This window comes from Vanellus vanellus (assembly GCF_965231255.1).
Source record: "Vanellus vanellus genome assembly, chromosome: 12".
NCBI lineage: Eukaryota > Metazoa > Chordata > Aves > Charadriiformes > Charadriidae > Vanellus > Vanellus vanellus.
The window spans coordinates 20,729,358-20,740,840 of NC_138917.1; the positions used below are offsets into that span (position 1 = coordinate 20,729,358).

General features: G+C 45.9%; 1 protein-coding gene across 1 annotated transcript; it reads right to left on the bottom strand.

Annotated features, from left to right (window-relative positions):
- Window positions 1-1,237: 1,237 nt before the first annotated feature.
- HSDL1 (hydroxysteroid dehydrogenase like 1) lies at window positions 1,238-10,479 on the bottom strand. Its single transcript, XM_082489492.1, has 5 exons — window positions 10,415-10,479; window positions 9,630-9,862; window positions 5,995-6,440; window positions 2,943-3,170; window positions 1,238-2,148 (listed from the first exon to the last, which is right to left on the bottom strand). Exons 2-5 carry the CDS (start codon window positions 9,856-9,858, stop codon window positions 2,047-2,049), a joined length of 1,005 nt encoding a protein of 334 aa, XP_082345618.1. The 5' UTR covers window positions 9,859-9,862; window positions 10,415-10,479; the 3' UTR covers window positions 1,238-2,046.
- Window positions 10,480-11,483: the final 1,004 nt, after the last annotated feature.

Here is an 11,483-nt window from a genome sequence, read left to right on the forward strand (position 1 = left end):
GAGCGGGGTCTAACTCCTGAGATGCGGAGGTTACCGGCAGGGACGGGGAGGCAGCGCCTGACGAGCGTGAGGAAGAGAGGGGAGTAGAAACGTTATACACCTTCACACCTCTCCAGCCTTTGCTAAAAATAAATGCATTTGTTTAAATCCCATTTGCAAACAAGCATAAGTCATTATTAGCAACACCTAATACGTAGTTTTATACGGTACAGTTGAAGCAAACAGCTTTCAGGGCCAGCTGAGGTTGGATACCTCCCCTGCCTGCTCCCCATCTTCTCCCTCCTCCCCAAAAGAACGGAGAATATGGGGCTGCAGCAAGAGAACAGGAGCAAGCGTTAAGGTACAGAGCTCCTTCATTATAAAAATTACAGCCTGAATTTCCCTCTGAGCAGTAGTTCAAGCATCAGTGTCTTCCCATGTGGCCCAGCAAATACACTGGGCACCTCTACAGGGCATTCAGTCATGGTAGCTGGGTACAGTTTCGCTATATTAAACATCTGGAATGTTTATTTGTTGTTTGTTGGTTGGTTTTTTTAAGAGCTCTAATCAGCATTTCACATGATACAACTTAGAACAACTTAGAATTAAGTCATTTACAAACAGATTTATACCCAGTCTCTTAGTGGCTGGGGATGAGTACTAAACTATTCTCTACAAAACCTCATAAAAGCTTCACGGGGGACAGTGCTGTTACAACTCCAGGTTCTAACATCACCAGTCTAGAGCTACTGTGGAGAAGCACCAGATACCCACTTCATAATCATGACTGGATTATTCAGCAACACAATGCAACTGTCGTACGTCCTCCAGTAGGAATTTCGGGGAGCAAGGTAGTGTGGTATACTGACCTCCCACTGTCACCGTCAGGAGATAAAGCACTGTAACATTCAAGCAACAAATATTAGCCCAAATGAGGGGAGGATGCTCCTCAAGTCATGCTGCTGCATATAATATACTGCATAGGTATTTAATGGGTTGATTTTTCAGTATAACTTTACAGAAGCAGTACTAATGAGCCCGTCATAATATAAAATACAAAAAGACTAAGAACGTTCTTCCTAAGTCATGTCCCTCTTTCAGGTAGCAATTATGAGTACACAGAAAGGACAGCTTTCCTGACTCTCAGATGTAGAGCCTGCAACACATATGAACCATGTGTGATACCAGATGACTTCTAGTAAGTACATACACATAAACATATTTATTTATATAAAGCATCAAAATCATAAAGCATCAAAACTTCAAAAAGGTTTTTTATTCTCTTAGGTAACCAAACAGTATTTTTAAATCAAAACATTATTTCTCTTTAGCTAATGTATTTTTACATTCTTTATTCAATTTCTCCAGCCAGCCATATTTCAGATTGCTGAAGCAATATTTAAAGTATTATCAAGATAATTCCCAATTGGAATAAGAAAGCATAGAAGCTTATCTCCAAACTCCTTTACATCTCTGTAAGACCTTTTCAGTCATTTAAAGAACCTCCAAGTCAGTATTACCTTGCCATACACCTTAATTTTGAGAAGTTCCTTAAATAACATCATTCAAAAGCAACAATATTTGCACTTACAACATACAAACATCTCCTGTTAGAAAGACCAGAAAAGTTACACAAAACTACATAATAAAGAAACATAATACAGTTGACTGGGATTGTCTTTTTGAATAACATGATTTTTTGCAGGCCCTTTTCTGACAGATTTGGAGAGTACTCAAATTCTGTCAACTTTACAAGTTGACATCATGTAGCACTATGCACAAGACAGTCATTTACTGTCAGAATTAAAACTATACCTGCTCCTGCCCAATTACCTTGAACAGAAAGTGAACAGAGACTAACCTCAACAAAATCAGCTCTTTGTTGTGGAGGAAAGCAGAGGAGGAGCTATTTAATACAAGGATACAGAGAGGATCCAGACTTCTGATATCTAGGTGACACGTAGTTTGTAGAGCAAGGTATGGATAAGTTACAGTAAGGTTCACTGAACGTTTTTGCAGCACTCTGATCAGAATATAGTGCTCGTTACACAGGATGCCTGGATATTCCTATTTCACTTTGCATGTTAAAGCTTCCTTGCGTACAATTCTGCCAAAATACATTGCAAACCATGCCCAGATCCACTCCGGTAGACGCTCACCCAACGTAAACTGTGGAGAGGTGCAGGGAGGCAAGAGAAAAGAAAAAGAAGAAAGGAAAGGACAGATTAAGATATATTCCATTAAACAAAGTTTCTCAAATTACCACTAAAGCGAGGCAAAGCCTGCTCAAGCATCAACAACTAAGCCTTAAATTCAACCCCTTGAAAGTAAATATATTTAGATATTTTGGAAGTAGTGCACAGAGCTGAAGAGTTAGCTTCTGCAAATAAATTCTGAAGTGGCTTGTTCAAGTTCGCAACAGCAATATCATCCACTTCCTTTAATTACCACATCTTGCTGGAATCGTTCCCATCTCTTTTATTCCTTTTGGACTAATCCCCGCTTCTTCAATTCCTTCCTCAACCTAATGCTATAGAAATGCTATTATTCCATCCTCCCTGCCCACTTTTCCCCAAAGTAGAAATACGCTCAATAAATTAAGAATGAAAAAAGCTACTACTGTTCATAGAAGACAGTGAAATGCCTGTCCATTCAGCAACACCCCAACTGACATGAGATACCCTGTGATTTTGAATAAAAAGTCTCCTTCCCATTTCTGCTGTGCATTTGAAGTGGGAATTGGATTCACTCTCTCATTCTAAAAATAAGCATGCCCAAGCATAATTTTCTAAAGCAGAATTAGTGAGAAAGTATGGCACAATGCCTTTTAAGTCCTCAACCAGGACAAATATATATTGCACTTTTTCAGAATACAACCATAGTTTTTATTCAGATTCCTAAAGAAGTAAACATCTTATTTACTTCTAGTGACAAACAGCAAATAGTTTAATGAATTCTATTACCTTTATTGCATGCTTCCAGTAGCCAGTAGTCCTTGTGGATAAACCAAGGGTAGAAATAGCATGACTTGCATATTCTTCAGCAGAAGGAAAAAAGAAAGATCTCTCTGATGCAGCGCTGCTGCATGCTACCATTTTTGTAGAAATTACGAATGGGGTTAAACTCTGAACAAAAATTCCTTTTGAGGCATACTCATAATGTAGTGCTCTACTGAAATAGTCCAAGTAGGTCTAAAAAGACAAAAACAGAAAGAGACATCTTCTTTCTTTCTTTCAGAAAACAATCAAGTCTTAGGGCAGTTTTATTAAAATTACAGAAAAGTAAGCTGGAATTCAAACTATTTGGACAATTTATCACAGCTCTGGCAGAGCACTGCTCGTGCCCCACGTTGGGCGCCAATTAATCTGTCGTGGTTTAGGCCAAATCCACCACTGGGGACCTGAGGGACCCCAGACGGGACCGACAGATGCTCCCCTCTACCCCTCTTCAGAGAGAGGCAGAGGAGGAAAAAGAGACTTATGAGTTTAGAAGGAACTAAACTACTTTAATGAAATATAAATAATAAAATAAAAAGAAATAATGAAATATATACAAAACCATATCAAGCTCCTGAGATGACAATCACGTCACCGGCTGGCACTGGGGCAGTCCCAGGCTGGACTCAGTGACAGACGGGAGCTGGACTCCGGATCTGGATTCAGGATCGGGATCACGGGCAGACAAACAGAGTCCTCCTCAGATGTCGGCCATTGAAGGAAGAGAGAGTGACCCTTTGATCCCTCAGCTTTTATACTGAGCATGAGGCAGATGGGACGGAATACCCTGTTGGTCAGTTTTGGGTCACCTGTCCTGTCCGCTCCTCCCCGCAGGTGGGAGCCCACTATGCTTTTCCGCTTCCGACCCTCCAATGTGGCAAATAACAAAGTTGGTTGGCCGTGGGGGTTAGAGCAATAAGTGTAAGCAAGAGCCTCTCTGCATCCCATGCCTGGGCATCAGCTATAAACATTGGTCTTATCACTCTGAGAGAGTGAACACTGTCTGCACAGTATGCAGTTAATTTCATTAGTTAGAAGAGGCCCAGCTAAGAAGCGAAGTTACTGAACAAAATTGGTTCTGTTTCACCTCAAACTAGGACATTATTTTATACACCAGCTGAAAAAATAAAACCCTTGAATAAGCAATATAAAAATACACATTTCTAAAGCATTATCAACATTTCTATTCATTGCCATCTGTTTGCTAAAAACCTGCAACAGTGCAGTAACTTGCAGGACAAAGTACTTAAATCTCTGATGTGAATTTAACAAACAATCTGACAATTTCTGCTAAAAACAATAAAGAAACATTTATTTCATCTCAAACAAACACCTTGTTTAGTTTCAGGGAATTGCAGGGGACACTCCAAAGCTAACTATACATACTATTGTCAAAAGGACAAAGTGAAGTCCCATTCTTTCATACACTTATGGGTGACTTTCATATTCAACTGATCTTCCTCAGAAGCTAGATTAATTACTGCCTGGGACTCCCTTGTGCAAAATTAAACTTGCATTTATTTATGTGCATCTGTATTATCTCCTTTAGCTCATTTTATGTTTACAGAATAACATAAAAAAGCACAAGCCTGATAATTGGGGTTGCTGGAATCAAACAGATGGGTAAATGAGCATGGCTCAGTCTTACCAAGGCAGCAACACTGATGCCATGCTGAAGCTACTGCTGTGCTGCACAGCCAATCACCCCCGAGAATGCATTTTTTACTCAGATTATGAGCAAATGGGTTTCTGTTCCCAAACAGCCTCACCAGAGTGCCATTCCCAACAAACTGTTGGGAGAGTATCTTCTACAAATGCTCTTACACCTGCTTTAGGACAACCATCAAACCAACCAACCACGTCAAACACCTTACTGTTAACACACACTTAGGATGCTAGAGCAGCTTGTTGCCACTTCTGTGCCAATGTACAGAGGCCAGGCTTTAAACTGGATCGCTGATCTACTATTATTTGGATTAATGGTGGCAGTTAAAGGAAGAAACTTTGGTACACTTGGTGTTGTTCTGTTCTTTTTCATTCAGGTCTTTTAATTGTTTTAGTTGCAGTACTACATACACTTAGCATAACCAAGGGGAGGAGATACTGTGCAACAAACCCAGGAATCTTAAGTCAGTCTCCACACTGAAGAAAATCTGCAAGGAGTTTTATACCTTGGGGTAATAAGAGCTGGGTTTGCTCCAGGCAAAAGGAAGTACTCACAAGAGTTATCCCAGGAGCAAGGCTGCACAGGGGTTAGGCTATAGCAGAGGGCAGCCACCACCAGCTGGGAGCAATAACCACTTGTGTTTAGACACCAGATTGAGACAAGATCCTTCTACAATCTCTGTTGCTTTTGTGGATTCAGCAGCAAGTCATCCAGTGTAAATCCACATCCCCACATGCATTCATACTTCCAGCATCACCCAGCTGCTCCATCCTATTCATTATTGACTGGATGTGCTCAGGAAGAATAATTCGGGGGGGGGGGAAGTTCTTTTCACTTACTCCCAAATATGGTACAGATAATGATGTAAGAAGCCTTCTGCCCCACGGTGGTAGGTGAAGCAGTGGCTTGATTTGGCCACAGCCCTTGTGACAGTGGTGGCTTGAGCATGAGTATAGCCCTTCTTCCTACCAAAGAGTAGCGTGTAAGTAGCTTGAGGTATGTCTGCTCAGTTCAGCTCAAGAGGACAGAGATTAAAATCTTGACCCTTTCAATGGGCCACACAACTGCCACTTTGCTTTGCACGTCATTCCTCTGAGGAAGATAAGATTTTTCCTAGAATTGCTGTTACGCCACAGTTCGCACATAATCCAAATAGCACTGACTTTGGTTCAAAGCGCAGTATTGGTGAGGACAAAGAATTTACTGCATATTATATGTAACTTTCACCTCCAACACTTGAACAAATCCCTAGAAAACTTTCAGGTATATTTTGATATCCTTGCTGAATGTGTTTACAACCAATCAACGTATAATGCATCTACTTTTCAGTGCATACGTTACACCCCAACTTACTTTAGAGGCTCCATAGATTGTCAACATTGGTGTCGGCTGACAACAGGATGCAGAAGAAACATTCACAATTGCCCCTTTCTTCTTCTCTACCATGCCCGGCAGCACAATATGCATCATCATGTTAGCAGAAGCAATATTTATGTTGATCATGTCCCACAGCAAATCTTCAGACAGGTTGGTAAAATAGTCCGGGTAGGGATAAAACACTCCTACATTATTCACCAAAATGCCAATTTCTCTGTCTTTCAGAGCCTTCTTAATGGCTGGGTAAAGTTCACGCCCCTTGCTGAAGTCTGCTACTATGAAATCTGTTTCCACTTTATAGGTTTCAGATATGCTTCTAGATACAGCCTCCAGCTTCTCTTTGCTTCGGCTGATTAAGATGATGTTGACACCACGCTTTGCCAGTTCTTCAGCATATGCCTTCCCGATACCATCTGTGCTACCTGTAATAGAAAATAAAAAAACAAGGTGAAAATCAGAGCAGCCCCAGCCTTCTCTGTTGCCAGTACTTTCAATTATAGCTTTGTTCCCTTCTCTGAAGATCACGTGACACTGAATATAGTGATCTTAAAACCACTACAATGAAGACATTGTCATAGAATCATAGAATAGTTTAGGTAGGAAAAGACCTTTAAGATTGAGTCCAACCATTAACTTAGGACTGCCAAGTCCACCACTAAACCATGTCCCTAAGTGCCACATCTACAGGTCTTTTAAATACCTCCAGGGATGGCGATTCAATCACTTCCCTGGGCAGCCTGTTCCAATGCTTGACAACCCTTACAGTGAAGACATTTTTCGTAATATCCAATCTAAACCTCCTCTGGTGCAACTTGAGGCCATTTCCTCTTGTCCTATCGCTTCTTACTTGGGAGAAGAGACCAACCCCCACCTCACTACAACCTCCTCTCACGTAGTTGTAGAGAGCAATAAGGTCTCCCCTGAGGCTCCTTTTCTCCAGGCTGAACAACCCCAGTTCCCTCAGCCACCCCTCATAAGACTTGTGCCCCAGACCCCTCACCAGCTTCGTTGCCACTCTCTGGACATGCTCCAGCACCTCAATGTCCCTCCTGTAGTGAGGGGCCCTAAACTGAACAGTATTTGAGGTGCAGCCTCACCAGTGCCAAGTACAGGGGGACAATCACTTCCGTCATCCTGCTGGCCACCCTATTTGATACAGACCAGGATGCTGTTGGCCTTCTAGGCCACTTGGGCACACTGCTGGCTCATATTCAGACAGCTGTCAACCAACACCACCAGGTCCTTTTCCAGCCACTCTGCCCCAAGCCTGTAGCGCTGCATGGGATTGTTGTGACCCAAGTGCAGGACCCGGCACTTGGCCTTGTTGAACCTCACACCACTGGTCTCAGCCCGCTGACCCAGCCTGTCCAGATCCCTCTGCAGAGCCATCCTACCATCAAGCAGATCAACATTTCCATCCAACTTGGTGTCGTCTGCAAACTTACTGAGTGCACACTCAATCCCCTCATCCAGATCATTGATAAAGAGATTAAACAGAACCGTCCCCAGTACCAAGCCCTGGGCAACACCACTTGTGACCAGCCACCAACTGGATTTAACTCCATTCACCACAACTCTCTGGGCCCAGCCACCCAGCCAGTTTTTTACCCAGCGAAGAGTACACCCATCCAAGCCATGAGCAACCAGTTTCTCCAGGAGAATGCTGTGAGAAATAGTGACAAAGGCTTTACTAAAGTTCAGGTAAACAACATCTACAGCCTTTCCCTCATCCGTTAAGCGGGTCACCTTGTCATAGAAGGAGATTGGGTTAGTCGAGCAGGACCTGCCTTTCATAAAGCCATGCTGACTGGATCTGACCACCTGGTTGTCCTGTACGTGCCACGGGATGGCACTCAAGATGATCTGCTCCATAATCTTCCTTGGCATTGAGGTCAGACTGACAGGTCTGTAATTCCCCAGATCCTCCTGACAGTCCTTCTTGTAGATGGGCATCATATTTGGTAACGTCCAGTCAGCTGGGACCTCCCTGGTTAGCCAGGATTGCTGATAAATGACGGAAAGTGGCTTGGTGAGCGCATCCACCAGCTCCCTCAGTACCCTGGGGTGGAGCCCATCTGGCCCCATAGACTTGTGTGTGTCTAAGTGGTGTAGCAGGTCGCTAACCATTTCCCCTTGGATTATGGGGGTTCATTCTGCTCCCCGTCCCTGTTTTCCAGCTCAGGGGGCTGGGTACTCAGGGGGCTGGGTACTCAGGGGGCTGGGTACTCAGGGGGCTGGGTACTCAGGGAACAACTGGTCTTACTACTAAAGACTGAGGCAAAGAAGGCATTAAGTACCTCATCCTTTGTCACTGTTTTCCCCTGCATACAATAAAGGATGGAGATTCTCCTTAGACCTTTTGTTGCTAATATATACTTTTTTTTTTTATCATCTTTTACAGCAGTAGCCAGATTAAGTTCTAGTTAGGCTCTGGCGCTTCTAATTTTCTCCCTGCGTAACCTCACAACATCCTTGTAGCCCTCCTGAGTTGCCTGCCCCTTCTTCCAAAGTTTATAAACTCTTCTTTTTTTCCCCCAAGTTCCAACTAAAGCTCTTTGTTCAGCCAGGCCCGTCTCCTTCCCTGCCAGCTCATCTTACGACACATGGGGATGGCCAGCTCTTGCGCCTTTAAGATTTCCTTCTTGAAGAATGTCCAGCCTTCCTGGACTCCTTTGCCCTTCAGGACTGCCTCCCAAGGGAGTCTGTCAACCAGGCTCCTAAACAGGCCAAAGTCTGTCCTCTGGAAGTCCAGGGTGGCAGTTCTGCTGACCCCCATCCTTACTTCTCCAAGAACTGAAAACTCTTTATTTTGTGATCACTATGCCCAAGACTGGCCCCCAGCCACCACATCACCTGCAAGTCCTTCTCTATTCACAAACAGCAGGTCCAGCAGGGCGCCTTCCCTAGTTGGCTCCCTCACCAGTTGTGTCAGGAAGTTATCCTCAACACACTCCAGGAACCTTCTAGACTGTTCCCTCTCTGCTGTATTGTATTCCAGCAGACGTCTGATAAGCTGAAGCCCCCCAGGAGAACAAGGACTAGCAATTGTGAGACTTCTCCCAGCTGCTTACAAAATATTTAATCCACCTCTTCATCCTGGTTGGGTGGTCTATATATAACACACTCCCACCATGATATCTGCCTTGCTGATCTTCCCCCTGATTCTTACCCATAAACACTCAACCCTGTGGTCACCATCTAGCTCTAATCAAGCTTTAACCAAAATGCTCCCTAACATACAGGGCTACCCCACCACCTCTCCTTCCTCCTGAAGAGTTTATAGCCATCCATTGCAACACTCCAGTTGCGCAAGTCATCCCTCATGTTTCCATCATTGTCAGCAGCAACCTTCTGCAATCCCACCTCGTACAAGTGTTATATTTTCTATGACAACAACAAAGAGCTTAGAGTAGAACCTTAATGAAAGGCAAGGATGTCAGAGGTACATGACTTAAACTTGAGCACATGTGAAACGCCCATAGCAAAAAAAAGGACATAATAAAAAAAAAAAGTGACATAAAGTTCACTCAACAAGATAAACTAGCAAGTTTTACAGTACTGGCATGGTATCTTATATAAACATAAGCAAATGTACTGCTTCAGTCTCTTACCAGTGACCACAGCCCACTTTCCATACTGCTTGACAAGATCAATCTCCCCACCCAGCTTTGGAATTACATGCAACCTAAGCATGCTGTAAGTGTCGAACGCCAGAGAGACACACTTTCTGACTGTGTACCAAGCTCCAACTATAGCCAGGGCCTCGATGTAAAAACTGCAGGAACGACTGATCTCTCTGTACAAGAGGTAGAAACGATCCACTGCAGCCATGGTGATCATAAGCCTGGAAAAAAATGAGAGAGACACGGACAATTACAATCACCTCTTGGGCCACATAAACTTTTCAGACTGCATGGATAAACTTTTGAAATTTAGCACGTTACAGTCTGAGCACCATTTTGATGCAGAAAAGCCGCAAGTCAGCCTACTAAAATTTGAGTATCGCCTACCATCACCCTCACTGGCTTAGCTACTGTTTAGCCCTTGTTTAGCTAAAGGTTTCGCTATCAATCACTTATACTGCAACGACACTGATCAACGACGCTGCAAATAAAACAATTCAAGTCCAAGCAGACAAGGGAAGCTCAACGCGTAAAAACTAGTTTTTGGAAAATTAAGATCCACACACCGCCCTCCCCTCGCTCAGCGACACCAAGCGCACCCCGACCCGTAGGCCTCATCCCTCCCGGCAGGGCCAGCGGGGTCCGGTCCGGCCCGCCGCCTCAACCCCGGCCCTGCCCGGGGCCCTCCCTGGTCCCGACCGGCCTGTAACGGCGGGTAACCACCATCCCCCAGCCGCGGCCTCCCGGGGAGGAATCCCGCCGGCGCCCCTCACCGCCGGCCTCGGGACGGGGACCGGGCCCTCCCTGCGACGCCGCGCTGCCCTGCCCTGTCCCGCCGCCGCCTGCGCCGTGCGCGGGGCTGCCGGGAGCGGCCGCGGGGGCTTGTGGGGCTGCGCGCAGCGTCGCCATGGCGACGGCGGCCTTTGGGGCGGCTGAGGCGGGGAGCGCGGCTGGCCGCGCCGCGGGAGCCTCTGGCGGCAGCGAGCTCGGGGTCTCTCCGCTCCGCTCCGTCCCGTCCCCCGCGGTTTGCGTCTGCTGCGGACCGGGAGGTACCGCGGCGAGGCCAGGAGCGGCCGCCCACCCACCCCGTGCGCCGGAGCCTGGGTCCGAACACTCGGCCCAGCCCGGGTGTCGGGTCAGGTAAAGGGAGCTGGAGGTTTAACGGGAGATATCATAGGCTCATAGAATGGTTTGGGTTGGAAGGGACCTTAAAGACCACTCAGTTCCAACCCCCTGCCCTGGGCAGGGACACCTCCCACCAGCCCAGGTTGCTCCAAGCCCCGTCCAACGTGGCCTTGAGCACCTCCAGGGATGGGGCAGCCACAGCTTCTCTGGGCAGCCTGCGCCAGGGGCTCGCTGCCCTCACAGGAAAGAATTTCTTCCTCATATCTCATCGAAATCTCCCCTCTTTCAGTTTAAAACCGTTATCCCTCACCCTGTTGCTCCACTTCCTGATAAAAATTCCCCATATTTCTTGTAGGCCCCCTTTAGGTACTGGAAGGGGCTAAAGGTCTCCCTGGAACCTTCTCTTCCCCAAGCTGGACAACCACAACTCTCCCAGCCTGTCCTCACAGCAGAGGGGCTCCAGCCCATCTTCATGGGCTCCTCTGGCCCCACTCCAACAGGTCCGTGTCCTTCTGATGTTGGGGACTCCAGAGCTGGATGCAATATTCCAGGTGGGGTGTCCCCAGAGTGGAACAGAGGTGCAGAATCCACCCCCTCTCTCTGCTGGCCATGCTTCTTTTGATGCAGCCCAGCATGCCAGTGGCTTTCTGGGCTACGGGCACACATTGCTGGCTCACATTGCGCTTTTCATCCACTGACATCCCCACATCCTCAGGG

Excerpts from the sequence above, each read along its gene's own strand:
- HSDL1 (XM_082489492.1), bottom strand. The coding sequence starts at position 9,858 with ATGATCACCATGGCTGCAGTGGATCGTTTCTACCTCTTGTACAGAGAG. Across the intron at positions 3,171-5,994 it reads CAATCTATGGAGCCTCTAAA|ACCTACTTGGACTATTTCAG; the intron begins GTAAGTTGGGGT and ends TTGTCTTTTTAG. Across the intron at positions 2,149-2,942 it reads ACTGGAAGCATGCAATAAAG|TTTACGTTGGGTGAGCGTCT; the intron begins GTAATAGAATTC and ends ACCTCTCCACAG.